Source organism: Nycticebus coucang, chromosome 10 (assembly GCF_027406575.1).
Source record: "Nycticebus coucang isolate mNycCou1 chromosome 10, mNycCou1.pri, whole genome shotgun sequence".
NCBI classification, from domain to species: Eukaryota; Metazoa; Chordata; class Mammalia; order Primates; family Lorisidae; genus Nycticebus; species Nycticebus coucang.
Window position 1 is genome coordinate 106,965,818 of NC_069789.1, and position 17,208 is coordinate 106,983,025.

Here is a 17,208-nt window from a genome sequence, read left to right on the forward strand (position 1 = left end):
CACTGTTGCTTCTCTCTCTTCTCACTTTGCTGAAGTCTCCGGAGCGCGGAGTCCGGAGCAGGGTGACTGGACAGAGAAGGTGCGAGAGGCAGGTCTCGGAGTCTGCGACGCCGCCGCGGGTGGCCCGGCTCGGCCTGGGGTAGGGACCGCTGTGTCCGGTCCGCGCTCCGCCCTCAGAGTCCGATGGCGGCAGCCGCACTGAGGGACCCGGCTCAGGTAAGAGACGCATCCTCCGGGCCTCGCCGGTCCTCACCCAGCCGAGTCCTGAAGCCCCGAGTGAGGGCGCCTGCTCACGTCCTGTAAGCCAGGCCCCGGTGTCCGGGACAGTGAGGCGCTCGCGGGTGGGGGCCGTATTTCTGACACCCGGTGTGATGGGCTGTGGGAGAGTGTGAGAGGCAGGGGACCCGCCTGTGCGAAAGCTTAGGTGGTGCGACTGAGCCTGCGGGTTTGGGGAACCCGAGGTCCGTCTTATGTCTTCAGGGATGAGGACAGAGGTAGAGTTGCACCTGACCATCATTCTCCGGATACTGGGAATCTTGGAGATTTCTGAACAGTCAGAGATGGGGTTCTAAGAGCTTTATGGAAAGTGCCTCGGGGACAACTGACTGAAAGAGAGATGGGAATAGGTACGGGGAGGTCAAACTCTTTTGTTTGTTTGTTTAGAGACAGAGTCTCACTTTGTCGCCCTCGGTAGAGTGCTATGGCATCACAGCTCATAGCAACTTCCAGCTCCTGTGCTTAAGCGATTCTCTTGCCTCAACCTCCCGAGTAGCTGAGACTACAGACGCTGGCCACAACGCCCAGCTATTTTTTTTGTTGTTGTTGCAGTTTGGCTGGGGTCGGGTTCGAACCCGCCACCCTCGGTATATGGGGCTAGCGCCCTACTCACTGAGACACAGGCACCACGCCGTTGTTTGTTATTTTTTTTTTGGAGACAGAGTCTCAAGCTGTTGCCCTGCTGGGTAGTGTGCCTTGGCGTCACAGCTCAGTTATGTTTTGGTTGTAGTTTTCATTGTTGTTTGGTGAGCCCAGGCTGGATTCGAACCTGCCAGCTCCACATGCAGCATGTGGCTGGCACCTTAGCTGCTTGAGCTATGGGTGATGAGCCTTTTTTTTTTTTTTTTGCAGTTTCTGTCCAGGGATGGGTTTGAACACGCCACCTCCGGCATATGGGGCCGGGGCCCTACTCCTTTGAGCCACAGGCGCAGACCCTTTTTGTGTGTGTGTGTGTATGAGACAGACTCTCAGTTTGTGGCTCTTGGAAGAGGGCCATGATGTCATAGCTCACAGCAACCTCTAACTCTTAGGCTGAAGAAATTCTCTTCTCTCAGCCTACCGAGTAGCTGGGACTATAGGCTCCTGATACAAGGCTCCGCTGTTTTTTTTTTTTTTTTTAAGAGAAGAGGTCTGACATTTGCTCAGGCTGGTCTCAAATCTGTGAACTCAGGCAGTCCATCTGCCTCAGCCTCCCAGAGTGGTAGGATTACAGACGTGAGCCACCGCACCCAACCTAAGGTCAAGCTCTTGTTCAGTCTTAAAGGGCTACTAAGAAGTGACCCAGAGATAATGCAGCCATTCCAGGCCACCTGGCTCCCAGGGTGGGCATGGGCACGGGCACTGGGTGACCTGAGCCTGTGCAACCTGACTGTGGTTGTTTTAGTCTCATGGCCTCCTCCTTTCTACAGATTCCCAATACTGTAAAATCACTTGGAGCATCTAAACTAGTGAGGGTCACTAGTCCTCATCCCTCCCGTGTGTTCTATGCCATGTGTTCTCTGGGTTACTGGTGTCCTTGGAATTGTTCTCCTGACATTCTTCTACCTTTGGGCCTTGAGACGTGAAACAATAATTAAAATCCAGGGTCCTGGACAGCGCCTGTGGCTCAGTGGGTAGGGCACCGGCCCCATATACCGAGGGTGGTGGGTTCAAACCCAGCCCCGGCCAAACTGCAACAAAAAAATGGCCTGTAGTCCCAGCTACTCGGCAAGCTGAGGCAAGAGAATCGCCTAAGCACAAGGATTTGGAGGTTTCTGTGAGCCGTGATGCCATGGCACTCTACTGAGGGTTAATAAGTAAAACTCTGCCTCTGAATAAATAAATTATGAAAAAAAATAATAATAAAATAAAATCCAGGGTCCTGGGCGGCGCCTGTGGCTCAAGGAGCAGGGTGCCAGCCCCATATACCGGAGGGGGCGGTTTCAAACCCGGCCCCAGCCAACAACTGCAACCAAAAAAAAAATCCAGGGTCCTAAGTCCAGACCAAGGGTTATATGATGCTGTTGGCAACTACTGAAAATGAGATGTAGAATGTCGTCCCAGGCATAGTTACCAATATGTATATCCAAAGGATAGGAGAGGAGGCTAAGCTGGTTCAGGAGCCTGTAGGTTTCCTTTCTTTGTCCTGAGAACAGGGAGAAGTTGGACCTGGAATGGCCTGTTAAGGAGTTGAGTGGCCATGCTTTGTTTGTTTGTTTGTTTGTTTGTTTTTGAGACATTCTTACTATGTCGCCCTTGATAGAGTGCTATGGCATCACAGCTCACAGCAACCTCAAACTCTTGGGCTTAAGTGATTCTCTTGCCTCAACCTCCCAAGTAGCTAGGACTACAGGTGCCGGCCACAACAGTATGGCTATTTTGTTGTTGTAGTTATCATTGTTGTTTGGCAGGCCCCAGGCTATGTTCGAACCCGCCAGCTCCCATGTATATGGCTGGTGCCCTAGCTGCTGAGCTACAAGCTCTGAGCCTGAGTGGCCATTTGTTATGTGACAGTAACAATGGGAAATTTGAAGTGGAGGAAAAAGTTGATTTGACCCAAATGTGATCAGCCTCCCTATGGCTGCAGCATAGGAGGTGAGGGACATGGTTGGAAGATCAGAGAGGAGGCTACTGGTGTAGTCCAGGTGAAAGTGATAGTAGGGCGGCACCTGTAGCTCAGAGGAGTAAGGCGCTGGTCCCATATGCCGGAGGTGGTGGGTTCAAGCCCAGCCCTGGCCAAAAACTGCAAAAAAAAAAAAAAGAAAGTGATAGTAGCTGGGCCAATGTAGCTATGGAGAAGCGAGAATAGATAGGATTCTAGGTTGGGTTTTCAAGTATGGCTACCTGAATTTTCTAATTTTGAGGATGTGGGGGAGAGAGAGAGTCGGGGATGACACAAAGGTTTGATTTTGGCAGCTGGAAGGATGGAAGCTCCATCAGCAGAGATGAGGATGTCCATAGTAGGTATAATTTTAATGGGAATATCAGAAGTTTTATTGTTGGCCTATTAAGAATATGAGAACTTGGGCGGCGCCTGTGGCTCAAGGAGTAGGGCGCCGGTCCCATATGCCGGAGGTGGCGGGTTCAAACCCAGCCCCGGCCAAAAAAAAAAGAATATGAGAACTTTCAGAGAAAAGGTTACAGGCAGCTGGAACCATAGGTCTAGAACTATGAGGAGGGGCTCAGAATGCAGACTCCTCTAAAAAGTAGTGGACAGTGTGTGGACCAGGGCAGAGCTGTGGGTCAATGTTTAAAAGAAGATGGTACTGATAACAGTTTTTCAGGAAGGGAAAGGATAGCCAAGGAACAGGTCTCCCCCACGACCGTTGGTTGTGGGAAGTGGATATCACAACACAAGTCCTTGGGGTAGGGTCAGAGAGAGAGTATGGTCTGGCTTGTGGCCCAGGCTTTTGGGCTTGAGTAAACATGAGATGGAGTGGAGGCATAGTCAGTGGAGAGGGCGCTGGCCTCATATACCGAAGATTGAAGGTTCGAACCCGACCCCAGCCAAACTGCAACAAAAAAATAGCTGGGCATTGTGGCGGGTGCCTGTAGTCCCACCTATTCGGGAGGCTGAGGCAAGAGAATCACCTAAGCCCAGGAGTTGGAGGTTGCTGTGAACTGTGACACCACAGCACTCTACCGAGGGCGATAAAGTGAGACTGTCTCAAAAAAAAAAAAACCACACACAAGAAAGGAGTTATTCAGAGAAGGTGATGCTAGGGCTGGTGCTTATCCACTTCTCTATAGACTTACTAGAATTTTATTCTAACTCTTGGTGGGAGCTGGGGTGTTTCTGTCAGGCTTTCAGGTTAGATTAAGGATCTGTATGGGACATCCTGGGCCTGGGGTAAAGAGCCACTAGGGTTGGACCTTGAATGAGATTGGTTGGTGAGATGAAGGTTGTGACTGGTGAGGGGACAGCAAGTGTGCCCAGAAGTGGAAGAGAGCCATGAGGATCTGAGATCCACAACTGGTTTTTAGTAGTTGTGATTGAAGTAAGGAAAAGAAACAAGGCTGCCTGTGGCAGTATGGACGATAGTGGTCTGGGATAGTACTAAATCCTGCTTGAATTTGCCAGCTACTTTCTGGGCCCTGTGTGCTGAATAACAGTGTAAGGAGATGCCTATGGTATGGGGCAGGGAGGGAGCTGTGGCTGTGGTAGTGAGGCTGTGAGAGAGGCATGGTGGAGTGATGTGCACGTGCAAAGGGAAAGAGAAGTAGTGGCCCCAGGGCCCTGGCACTGGGGGCATAAGGGTGAGGTGTGAACACAGACCATGGTGAGTGGGATCCATGATCTGGGGGATTCCAAGGAAATTGCCTTACAAGCGAGGGTGGTTGCTTGCATACCAGTCTCAGAGCTTAAATAGTTGCCCAACTGCCTCTTGTTGCTGTAGGGCAGTGGTTCTCAACTTTCCCAATGCTGCGACCCTTTAATACAGTTCCTCATGTTGTAGTGACCCCCAACTGTAAAATTATTTCCGTTGCTACTTCATAACTATGATTTTGCTGCTGTTATGAACCGTAATGTAAATATCTGATATGCAGGATATATTTTCATTTTTTTTTTTTTTTTTTTTTGTAGAGACAGAGTCTCACTTTATGGCCCTCAGTAGAGTGCCATGGCCTCACACAGCTCACAGCAACCTCCAACTCCCGGGCTTAAGCGATTCTCTTGCCTCAGCCCCCCGAGTAGCTGGGACTACAGGCGCCCGCCACAACGCCCGGCTATATATTTTCATTGTTACAGAGGGGTCACGACCCACAGGTTGAGAACCGCTGCTATAAGAGGACACAGTGAAGAATGGGGCTGTGAGGAGAGAGTGGACATCAGTATTACTGGGGCTTGTTGTGTTCTCTCAGTTAAGAACATAGGGAGGGGGCGGCGCCTGTGGCTCAGTGGGCAGGGCGCCGGCCCCATATACCGAGGGTGACGGGTTCAAACCCGGCCCCGGCCAAACTGCAACCAAAAAATAGCCGGGCGTTGTGGCGGGCGCCTGTAGTCCCAGCTACTCGGGAGGCTGAGGCAAGAGAATCGCTTAAGCCCAGGAGTTGGAGGTTGCTGTGAGCTGTGTGAGGCCACGGCACTCTACCGAGGGCCATAAAGTGAGACTCTTGTCTCTACAAAAAAAAAAAAAAGAACATAGGGAGGAGAGTGAGCAGAGGATGGATGCATGGGAGGGTGAATTTGGGGTCTTAGGGGAGATGCTGATCATGGAATAAACTGTCCCCATCATGACAGAGCTGTGCGACCTTTGAGGTTTTGGCTGTGGAGATGCAGCTGTGTAGAAGAGGAGTGGTTCAGAGTTATGTGCACAAGAAGAGGGAGTGTGTACTGTCGGCCCCATGGGTGGACTGGACTCAGGCGGGTGAAGGGTGAGCCCATGTTACTTTTGTCTTCGAGGGACAATCTTTGCGAACTGAGGCGTGTTGCCTGATAAGACCAACATCAGAACATCACACCCTCTCTATTGCTTCTCTTCCTGACCAGCATTTGTGACACTTCCCCACATTGACAAGAGACCGTGTAGCCTACATGGCAGGCTCAGAGCTCATATATTGTCTGTCTATTCAGCTGCCTGTTGTTGTGGAAGGACAGAGTATCAGTCTTATGATCGGAACTGTGGGAAGAGAGCAGGCATCAGTGGCAATGGGGCTGGGTATTACCTCTGAGGTGGGGGATAAGGTGACTAGAGGATGGATATGGGAGTAAGTGGGATGATGAATTTGGGATGTAATCATGAGAAGCTGATCATGGATTGAACTATTCCCATTATGACAGGGTATGACCTTTGAGGATGTGGCAGTCTGTTTCTCCCAGGAAGAGTGGATGCTCCTTGATGAGGCTCAGAGGCTCCTGTACTGCTGTGTCATGCTGGAGAACTTTGCACTTATAGCATCCCTGGGTAAGGTGCTTGCAACCCTCTCATTATCCTGAGTGGTCTCTGCCTTCCTTTTTTTACCCCAGAATTAGCTCTGTCTCAGGAGTTGTTTTTTTTTTGTTTTTGTAGAAACAGAGTTTCACTTTGTCACCCTCGGTAGAGTGCTGCAATGTCACAGCTCACAGCAACCTCCAGCTCTTGGGCTTAGGCGATTCTCTTGCCTCAGCCTCCCAACTAGCTAGGACTACAGGCATCTACCACAACGTCTAGCTGAGTTTTTTTTTTTTTAGCTTAATAGCTCTCATCTTTCTTGCCTTTTCCTTGTCAGGATGACTATGTCCAGATCCATGGTATTTTGTGCTCCAATTTCTGCCCCTTTCCTCCAGTTACCATTTCCTCATGACCACCTACCTATGACAGGAATGGCCAGCATTGTCATGGTCACTGTTTGTCTGAACCATGGGCTGTTTTTGCAAGACCCTCCATTTTGTAATACTTGTTTTTCTGCTCTGAGCCAGTATTGGTCATTCACTTGTCCTCTCTTTCCTTAAGACTTGCATCATTCATGTCCCATGTTGTTACAGGGAAAGCCCTGGTTGCCTTACAGGGTAGACATGGCAGATGGTCTCCAAAGAGGCCTGGTCCTGGTGAGAGGCAGCTGGGGAAAGGCAAGGAATCATGGTTGTGTTCAGATCATAATAGGAACCTACAATGTGAGGAGCAGCATTTTGGCCATAACTTTTTTTTTTTTTTTTGAGACAGAGCCTCAAGCTGTCACCCTGGGTAGAGTGCTATGGCATCACAGCTCACAGCAACCTCCAACTCCTGGGCTCAAGCGATTCTCCTGCCTTTGCCTCCCAAGTATCTGGGACTATGGGCACCTGACACAACACCCGCTGTTTTTTGGTTACAACCGTCATTGTTGTTTGGCAGGCCAGGGCTGGATTCAAACCCGCCAGCTCAGGTGTATGTGGCTGGCGCCTTAGCCACTTGATCCACAGGCACCCAGCCAGCCATAACTCTTTCTTTTTCTTTTTTTTTTTTTTGAGACAGACCCTCAAGCTGTTACCCTGGGTAGAGTGCCATGGCATCACAGCTCACAGCAACCTCCAACTCCTGGGCTCAACTGATTCTCCTGCCTCTGCCTCCCAAGTACCTGGGACTACAGGCACCCGCCACAACGCCTGGCTATTTTTTGGTTGTAGTCATTGTTTTTGGTAGGCCTGGGCTGGATTCGAACCCGCCAGCTCAGGTATATGTGGCTGGTGCCTTAGCTGCTTGAGCCACAGGTGCCGAGCCGGCCATAACTCATTTTTATTTTCACTTTCCTTGTCATTTCATCTGTCACTTTCAGCTCCTATCTACCTCTACCCTGTGGCCTCTATGCATCAGTTGTTCTTCTCTACTTCTCTGTAGTGTTCTTCAGGTTGACTCACTGTGTTGTAGGGTATGTGTGTATGCTCACATTAAATAATACTTGATGATCAGCTACTCAGTTCCAATTGGATTTTGCTAGGACTGGACACCAGCAATGTTCTGCATTCCACTAACAAAAAAGGTTCTTCTGGGGCAGCACCTGTGGCTCAGAGGAGTAGGGCGCTGGCCCCATATGCCAGAGGTGGCGGGTTCAAACCCAGTCGTGGACAAAAACTGCAAAAAAAGGTTATTCTAAGGCTGTTGACAGAGAGTGAGTTGGAGACCCTGCTTCTCCTCATGTACTGTACCCATCCTGTGTCCTCTGTCTGCTGAGGTCCTTGCCTATTCTGTAATGTTCAAAGGCTCAGTATATCAAAGAACCTATTCCTCAACCATTACCCAGTTTTCTTGTTCTTAGTACAATCCCACAGACTCATTGCTTGTATCGCACAAGCTTTTGTAATAGATATTTTCCCCTCCCAGCAGTGAACATTGTTTCATTGGCATTTCTCTAATTTCAGGTTATTGCCGTGGAACAGAGAATGAGGCAGTAACTTCTGAGCAGACTGTTTCTGTAGATGAAATGTCAGAGGTCAGGACTTCTGAGGTGGGTCTGTCTACCCAGAAAACTCAACTCAGTGAGATGTGTGTCCCAGTCTCAAAAGACATGTACCAGGCTGAGCAGGAAACCGCACACCCTGTGCAGAAATTGTACCTGGATGGCACAAGTGTGAGAGGCTTCTGTTTATGTGCAAACCTTCACCAACACCAAAAGCATTATAGTGGAGAAGAGACCTGGAAAAGGGAGATGGATAGGGCCATGTTTGTGACAAGCTCCAGAGTCCATGTGTTGATAAATCCTTTCACGTATTTGGAGGACTTCCCAGCCACCATAGGCCCACTCCAGCACCAGGCTACTTCCAACAGTGAGAAGCCACACAATAGCAGCAGGAAGTGTGTGCAAACATTTTTCAGTGCCAGAAGTTATTACCAGTGGGATGAATGCACAAAAGCCTCAAGTCACAAACACACACTTGGTCAACATCAGAGTATCTGTTCTGAAAGTGAGCTTTACGAATATAGTAAATGTGAGAAGTCTTTCACCTTGAAGAATACACTTGTTCAGGACCAGCAAATTCACACTGGTAAAAGGACATATGAATGTAGTGAATGTGAGAAATCGTTTAGCAAAAAGTATGACTTTATTGTACACAAGCGAATTCACACTGGAGAAATGCCTCATGAATGCAGTGAATGTCAGAAAGCCTTTATCCATAAATCTGAACTCATTCAGCACAGGCGACATCATACTGGAGGAATGCATTATGAATGTGATGAATGTAGAAAATCTTTTAGCTACAAGTCCAACCTCATTGAACACCGGAGAGTTCACACTGGTGAAAGGCCTTATGAGTGTGGCAAGTGTGGGAAATCTTTTAGCTACAAATCTAACCTAATTGAGCACCAGAGAGTTCACACTGGTGAAAGGCCTTACAAGTGTGGCCAGTGTGGGAAATCCTTCAGCTACAAATGCAACCTCATTAAACACCAGAGAGTTCACACTGGAGAAAGACCTTATGAGTGTTGTGAATGTGGGAAATCCTTTAGGGAAATCTTCAATCTCATTCGACACAGGAGAGTTCATACTGGAGAAATGCCTTATCAGTGCAGTGATTGTGACAAAGCCTTTCGGTGCAAATCTAAACTCATTCAACACCAGAGAATTCACAGTGGAGAAAGGCCTTATGAGTGTAGTGAATGTGGAAAATCATTTCGAGAGTTCTCTAGCCTCATTCGACACCGGAGAATTCATACTGGCACAAGACCCTATGAGTGTGGTGAATGTGGCAAATCTTTTAGACAACGGTCTGGCCTCATTCAACACCGGAGAGTTCATACTGGAGAAAAGCCTTATGAGTGTAGTGAATGTGGAAAATCCTTTAGTCAAAGTGCTAGCCTCATTCAGCACCAGAGAGTTCACACTGGAGAAAAGCCTTATGAATGCAGTGAATGTGGGAAATCGTTTAGCCAAAGTTCCAGTCTCATTCAGCACCAGAGAAGTCACACTGGAGAAAGACCCTATGAGTGCAATGAGTGTGGAATACCCTTTACCCACAAATCTGCCCTCATTCAGCACCAACGAGTTCACAGTGGAGAAAGACCTTATGAATGCAGTGAATGTAGGAAATCCTTTAGCCGCAAATCTAACCTTATTCGACACCAGAGAGTTCACCCTGAATAAAGACTGTAAATGTGCAGGGAAGGAGGTGTTGCTCTGTTAAATAGGACAGCACTGGAGGAGACTGTGCTGAAGCCATGTATCTAAATTTAAACTTCATCCAGGAATATCTACAATGGGGGATTTTTCATAAGTTTCAAGCATGGGGTGATTTTGAGGTGATTACTTACATTTTTTTTTTGATTCTAAAAGCAACAAGAGGAAATTGCAGTTTCTAATCTGCTCAGACCAATAGCTTGATGTCACTGCCAGTTTTTGAGGCTGAAACCATTTCCCCTCTTCCAACTTCTAGGTCTATGTCATGTGCGAAACCACTTCATCTCTTCCAACTGCTAGGCCTATGTCAGTGTACTCAGAGAAGGAAACCTCTGCACTCTCCCATTTGCTGGAAAAGTTTTGTTTTTTTTTTGTAGAGACAAGAGTCTCACATACCGCCCTCAGGTACAGTGCCGTGGCATCACACAGCTCACAGCAACCTCTAACTCTTGGGCTTACGCGATTCTCCTGCCTCAGCCTCCCGAGCAGCTGGGACTACAGGCGCCTGCCACAACGCCCGGCTATTTTTTTGTTGCAGTTTGGCCGGGGCTGGGTTTGAACCTGCCACCCTCGGCATATGGGGCCGGCGCCCTACTTACTGAGCCACAGGCGCCGCCCTGGGGAAAAGTTTTTTTGATTTTTGTTTGTTTGTTTGTTTTTGAGACAGAGTCTCACTGTATTGCCCTTGGTAGAGTGCCGTGGCATCACAGCTCAGAGCAACCTCAAAGTCTTCGGCTTAAGCGATTCTCTTGCCTCAGCCTCCCAAGTAGCTGGGACTACAGGCACCTGCCACAACACTGGCTATTTTTGGGTGCAGGTGACATTGTTTAGCAGGCCTGGGCCAGGATCAAACCCACCACCCTTGGTGTCATCCTTACTAGCTGAGCTATGGGTGCTGAGCCAATTTTTTTTTTTTTTTTTTTTTTTTGGAGACAGAGTCTTACTATGTTGTCCTAGGTAGAGTGCTGTGACATCACAGCTCACAGCAACGTCAAACTCTTGGGCTTAAGCAGTTCTCTTGCCTCAGCCTCCCAAGTAGCTGGGACTACAGGTGCCTGCCACAATGCCCAGCTATTTTTTGTTGTTGCTGTTGCTGTTATTGTTTTAGGAGGCCCAGGCAGAGTTCGAACCTACCAGTCCTGGTGCATGTGACTGGCACCGTAACCACTGAGCTGCGGGCACTAAACCTGGGGAAAATTATTATTAGACCAGTCCCTTAGTGGTTCCTTATTTGCTTTTCTCTGACTTCAGAGCATGGACCTGACCCAGTTTGGGTCCATAGAACTTGATATAGGTTGTACTGTCAGCTTACTAAGAGGAATTACCTTTTTTAAGGGCATTGTCTGTCTCTTGCTTTTGACAAGTTTTTCCAGGTTCTAAGTCACCATACTGGAAACTGGTGCACATTTCTATGGCTTATGATTTTACAAAGGTTTTTAAAAGTTAACTCATCTGTTATCTTGGGGTTGTGTTCATTGTATGGCATGACTGGTAAGCAGAATAGTGATGTGAGCATTAGGGAGTGAACAGATTTTGTATTGATCCCAAATTTTCTGTGCTTTAGAAGGGACAACTTGATGGCAGAAAACAGCTCTGTGTCCAGCATTGGTCTAATTTACATTGCTGTCCAAGGATAGAGACTACAAGTCTTTGTGTTCCTATTTTGTGACCTGGTGCCAGGATTTTTGTTGAGATCAGAAGTCATTCTGAAAAGGAGACAGCTGTGACAGCATCCACTGCTTCTGTGAACATAAATTTTGTTCACTTGTTCACAAGAGATGTCATATCATTCCTAGTATTGTTGAGGGGTCCTCTTCCCCAGGTCCTGCAAAGGAGCTGTATGCCATGAGTAGAGGAGTGTATGGGCTAGTGTCATTTATTGTCCGAGTACAAGTATCAGGTGCAACTGTAACTGGTACCAAGACTCTGTGCTAATAGAGAGTGAAGCAGACTCAGTAAACTAGATGGAACGTGCCTCCTCTAAAAGTTCATCCACTAATGTTCCAGGGAGTGTGTCTGTGTGGAATCTGTGTTGTACAGAAATTCTCAGAATCTCTGTAACTGTATTTCCTGCATCTGAAATCATTGTCAAATTAATGTAAAGCTTTTGTGGCCATGTGTATCCTCTGGACTGTTCACTTCAAAGCCATTGCTGTTGATGTAGGAAATCAAGAAAAAAAGAGAAGGATGATTCTGTAGTCCAGGGATGGGTTTGTGACTCAGCCAGCATTCCTGTTGAGTGAAGTGGCAACAGCCTTCATTACTTACCATATTTGCTGCCAGTGTGGTAAGGTTGCCTCTTCCAGGGCATTAAGAGAGAGATGGTAGAGTCCACATGAGGTCACCAACTTCACTTTCCATAAAAAAGGGGGACGTTTAGGCTCTTTATTTCTTTCATTTTACACTATTTAGTGGCAATAAAATAAGATTCCATGGAAGTAGAAAAACTGAGAAGTATGATAGATTTGCTTCAGCTGAGAAGGGCTCTCCAGCATATGGAGTTCCCAGAGTTGGCGTCAGGTTCCTGCCTCATCCCTGCTCATCTGTGGCCAGTGATACGGAAAGGCCAGGCAGGGAAAGACAAGGAGCCAGCAGGGTACTTCCATATGAGAGAACTTTTGGCAGCATTAGAAACCTCACACTTCCCCTCTCCAAATCAAGAAACAACAACCCTGCCCACAGGTTTCTCTACATAGTGAGGAATCACTGGGCAGGTGGTCCAGAGAATGTAGCATTATCTTACATCACACATGCAAGAAGAAACATGTCCCCAGAGTCAACCACTGTGCAAAGAGTGCTTATCCAGGAATCTCTAGAGATCTCTAAAGCCTAGTCCGGAGAGTCATCCACATCCAGCTCCCAGTAATAATTTCCAGAGGTGATGGCCTGGTCTTCTCACAGCAAAATAGTTAGACCCCCTGTCAAGAGTCAAAGATGCATCTTGATGGTAAAATTTAAACCCTAAAGCTTCTCACATTGTTAAATAGTCATGATTACTGATTACTGATGTCATGATTACTTCATTATTGAAAGAAATCTCCCCTCAGTAGCGGCTGTAACTGTCCATCAGTCCAATGATGGCTCTGACACTGAGCTCTGGATGTACAGGCTGGAGCATGTGCAGCTGCACAGACTCACTCATCAGTGAGTGAGTTCCCAAATCCTGGAACAGCTGCTTTTCTGGTTTATGGCACATGTTCATCAGTTCTTCATGTGTTTCTTATAGTTGTTTCCTCTTTTGAACCATCAGTTTTTGGCTGGGGCTGAGTTTGAACCCACCACCTCCGGTATATGGAGCCGGTGCCCTATATACTCCTTTGAGCCACAGGTGCCGCCCATCCTGGCCCTTCTTTTTCAGTTTGTCCAAATGTTGTTCTTCCTTATAGAGAACTGAACATAGCTCCCCATATTCAATTTTGGTGATATTTTTCACTAGAAACACATAGTCCATCCAATGGTTCATTATTCTCTCCTCATTTCGGTTTGTCTTATTTTCTTTTTTTTTTTGTAGAGACAGAGTTTCACTTTATTGCCCTCGGTAGAGTGCCGTGGCGTCACACAGCTCACAGCAACCTCCAACTCCTGGGCTTAGGCGATTCTTTTGCCTCAGCCTCCTAAGTAGCTGGGACTACAGGCGCCCGCCACAAGGCCCGGCTATTTTTTTGTTGCAGTTTGGCCAGGGCTGGGTTTGAACCCGCCACCCTCGGTATATGGGGCCGGCGCCCTGCTCACTGAGTCACAGGCGCCGCCCTGTCTTATTTTCTTGGATCTTGTCCCATACTGATCTCATCTCTCTTGCTAGCTTCTCCCATTGGTCCTCAGCTGCCCCTTCATTGGCACAGTGTCTGTGAGTCCTGTGTTCCTGGGAGTTAGAGCATAGCAAACACAGCAGGCTCCCACCCACTTCACAGAACATCTTTCTTTCCTTGTGGGTCTCACATATTTGTTCATTAGAGCTCAGGAATTGCTGGAGACTGATTTTTCTGGCCAGGGAAACCATCTTCTTCACACGGATATCAGTTTTGAAGTCTTTCTGCTGTGATGGTTCCCTGCAGGCAGGGCATTGGGCAGGAGTTTGGGCTCCTTCCCAGGAAAGACAGAGGCAGGGCCTACAAAAACTGTGCCTACAGCCTGTGGTTACCAGGTCTACCAGGTAGTCCAGGCAAGATAAGGCAGTGAGGCTCAGTGCCTATAACTCAGTGGTTAGGGTGCCAGCCATATACACTGGAGCTGACAGGTTCGAATCCGGCCTGGGCCTGCCAGACAACAATGACAACTACAACCAAAAAATGGCCGGGTGTTGTGGCAGGCACCTGTGGTCCCAGCTACTTGGGAGGCAGAGGCAAGAGAATCGCTTGAGCCCAGAAGTTGGAGGTTGCTGTGAGCTATGATGCCATGGCACTCTACCCAGGGTGACAGCTTGAGGCTCTGTCTCAAAAAAAAAAAAAAAAAGATAGGTGAGTTATCTCTGGAAGTCTTGTGGAATGTCTGAGTCTAGTTTTCTAAGGACTATATCTGTGATCTCAACGATGCTATGTATGAAGTCAGTTTAGGAGCAAGACCTCACAATGTCAGAAGTCTCTGAGGCCAGATAAGCTCTAAACTTCACACTGCCTATTATGGAGAAGAATATAGGCTCTTAATTTATTTTATTTTCTTTCTTTTTTTTGAGACAGAGTCTTACTCTGTTGCTTTGGGTGGAGTGCTGTGATGTCATAGCTCATAGCAACCTAAAAATCTTGGGCATGAGCAATCCTCTTGCCTCAGCCTCCCAAATAGCTTGATTACAGGAGTGCTCCACTAGGCCTGGGTAGTTTTTCTGTTATTAGAAGAGACCAGGTTTCAAACTCTTAACCTGAGGCAATTCACCTGCCTCAGCCTTCCATAGTGCTAGGATTACAGGCTGAGCCCCTGTGCCTGGCCTAGGCTCTTAATTTTGAACCACTTTTTAAAGCTTTATGAAAGATACAATTTATATAATTGATATACAACTCAGTATACTTATCCAAAGGGTACAATTTTCTTTTTCTTGAGTCTCACCTTGGTAGAGTGCTTTGGTGTCATAGCTCAAAGCAACCTCAAACTCTCCGGCTCAAGTGATTCTCTTCCCTCAGCATCCCAAGTAGCTGGGACTATAGGCGCCCATCACAATGCCCAGGTATTTTTAGAGATGAGGTCTTGCTCTTGCTAAGGCTAGTCTGGAACTCCACCTGCCTGGCATCCCAGAGTGCTAGAATTACAGGCATGAGCCACTGTGCCCTGCCCAAAAGGGTACAATTTTATGAAGCCATGAATCCATATTCCTAATCAGGAAACTGAACAAACTTAATCTGTCATGCATATATGTATTTACCTTGGACCTTTTTTTTTTTTTGGAGACAGAGCCTCAAGCTGTCACACTGGGTAGAGTGCTGTGGCATTATAGCTCACAACAACCTCCAACTCCAGGCCTCAAGCAATTCTCCTGCATCCACCCACAAGTAGCTGGGATTATAGGCGCCTGCCACAATGCCCGGCTATTGTTTGGTTGCAGCCATCATTATTGTTTGGTGGGCCCGGGCCGGATTCAAACCTGCCAGCTCAGGTGTATGTGGCTGGCGCCTTAGCCGCTTGAGCCACAGGTGCCGAGCCACCTTGGACCCTTTTATAATCTCTGCCCCTGCCTTCCCTAGTTCTCCAGGCATCATTGATTTCTTTTACAATGTAAATTTGTTTGCATTTTCTAGAGTTTTTTTAAATTGCAGTTTGGCCAGAGCTGGGTTCGAACCTGTCACCCTCAGCATATGGGGCTGGCAGCCTACCGATTGAGCCACAGGCACTTACCCATTTTCTAGAGTTTTATATAGTTTATATAGCCTATAAACTATATAAAACTATATTGTATATAGTTTTTTTTCTTTGCAGTTTTGGCCGGGGCTGGAATTGAACCTGCCACCTCCGGCATATGGGGCCAGCGCCCTATTCCTTTGAGCCACAGGTGCTGCCCTGTGTATACTTTTTTAAAAAACTGGTGTCCTGGGCGGCGCCTGTGGCTCAGTCGGTAAGGCGCCAGCCCCATATGCCGAGGGTGACGGGTTCAAACCCGGCCCCGGCCAAGCTGCAACCAAAAAATAGCTGGGCATTGTGGCAGGCACCTGTAGTCCCAGCTACTCGGGAGGCTGAGGCAGGAGAATCGCGGAAGCCCAAGAGCTAGAGGTTGCTGTGAGTCCTGTGACATCATGGCACTCTACTGAAGGCAGTAAAGTGAGACTCCGTCTCTACAAAAAAAAAAAATGGTGTCCTGCGCGGCGCCTGTGGCACAGTGGGTAGGGCACTGGCCCCATATACCGAGGGTGGCCGGTTCGAACCCAGCCCCAGCCAAACTGCAACAAAATAAATAGCCAGGTGTTGTGGCAGGTGCCTGTAGTCCCAGCTACTCAGGAGACTGAGGCAGGAGAATCGCTTAAGCCCAAGAGTTTGAGGTTGCTGTGAGCTGTGATGCCACAGCACTCTACCAAGGGTGACATAGTAAAATTCTGTCTCATAAAAAAGAATTTCCAGGCCAGGTGTGTTGGCTTATGCCTGTGATCCTACCACCCTAGGAGGCCAAGGTGGGTGGATTGCTTGAGCTCAGGGGTACAAGACAGCCTGAGCAAGAGTGAGACCCCTTCCGTATAAAATAGCCGGGCATTGTAGCAGGTACCTGTAGTCCCAGCTACTTAGGAGGCTGAGGCAAGAGGATCACTTGTGTCCAAGAGTTTAAGGTTGCTGTGAGGTATGATGATGCCAGGGCATTCTACCCAGGGTGATAGAGTGAGACTCTTATCTCACAAAAAAAAAAAAAAAAAAGGAAGAAGGGAAGGATTCAGTGTACTTAATACTAATGTGAAGCCAGTAGATGAACAAATACACACCCACACAAGAGAAAAGTGAATCTTGATCTGAGGGCACATTTCTGGTAAGGAAGAAATCTCTGGGAACATGGATTAACCAGAAGTTAGCATTGCAGATTAGCATCCGAGAGGAAGTTGCTTTAGTCTTCACACATGATCCACAACAGGAAAGATTTGTGACAAGCATAAAACATACATACTTACACAGCATGTGCAAAACACCAGAAACCTGTGTGACAGGATAAAGGTACTGGGACACAACAGCCATCAGAGACTTACGGGACAGATGGTAAAAAGTCTGGTATTTGGGCCATGCACACAAGCACACTGTCCTCATGCATCAAGTGTGATGACACAGGTACGGTTTGGGATAACACCACTCCCATCTCCATCTCTACACGGTTGTTGATGTGCTGATGAGAGATCAGGGAACTGGGTATGTTACCAGCTGTTGATGTGAACATCTTGGTTCTTATGATTGAAGAATGAAAGTGAGTGACAAAGAATG

The 17,208-nt window shown here is 47.7% G+C and overlaps 1 protein-coding gene across 2 annotated transcripts in view; it reads left to right on the top strand.

Annotated features, from left to right (window-relative positions):
• LOC128597220 (zinc finger protein 551-like) overlaps positions 1-17,208 on the top strand; it is a 20,532-nt gene continuing 3,324 nt past the window's right edge. The window contains exons 1-3 of one of the 2 annotated variants that reach the window (XR_008383230.1): positions 1-216; positions 6,038-6,161; positions 8,075-13,446. Coding sequence is in view for 1 of the 2 variants with exons in the window: in XM_053607412.1 (XP_053463387.1) it covers positions 184-216; positions 6,038-6,161; positions 8,075-9,795 (1,878 nt within the window). In the remaining variant the exon portion in view is untranslated. Of the gene's footprint in view, positions 217-6,037; positions 6,162-8,074; positions 15,886-17,208 lie in introns of those variants that run through there. The other variant, XM_053607412.1, reaches the window with a different exon arrangement.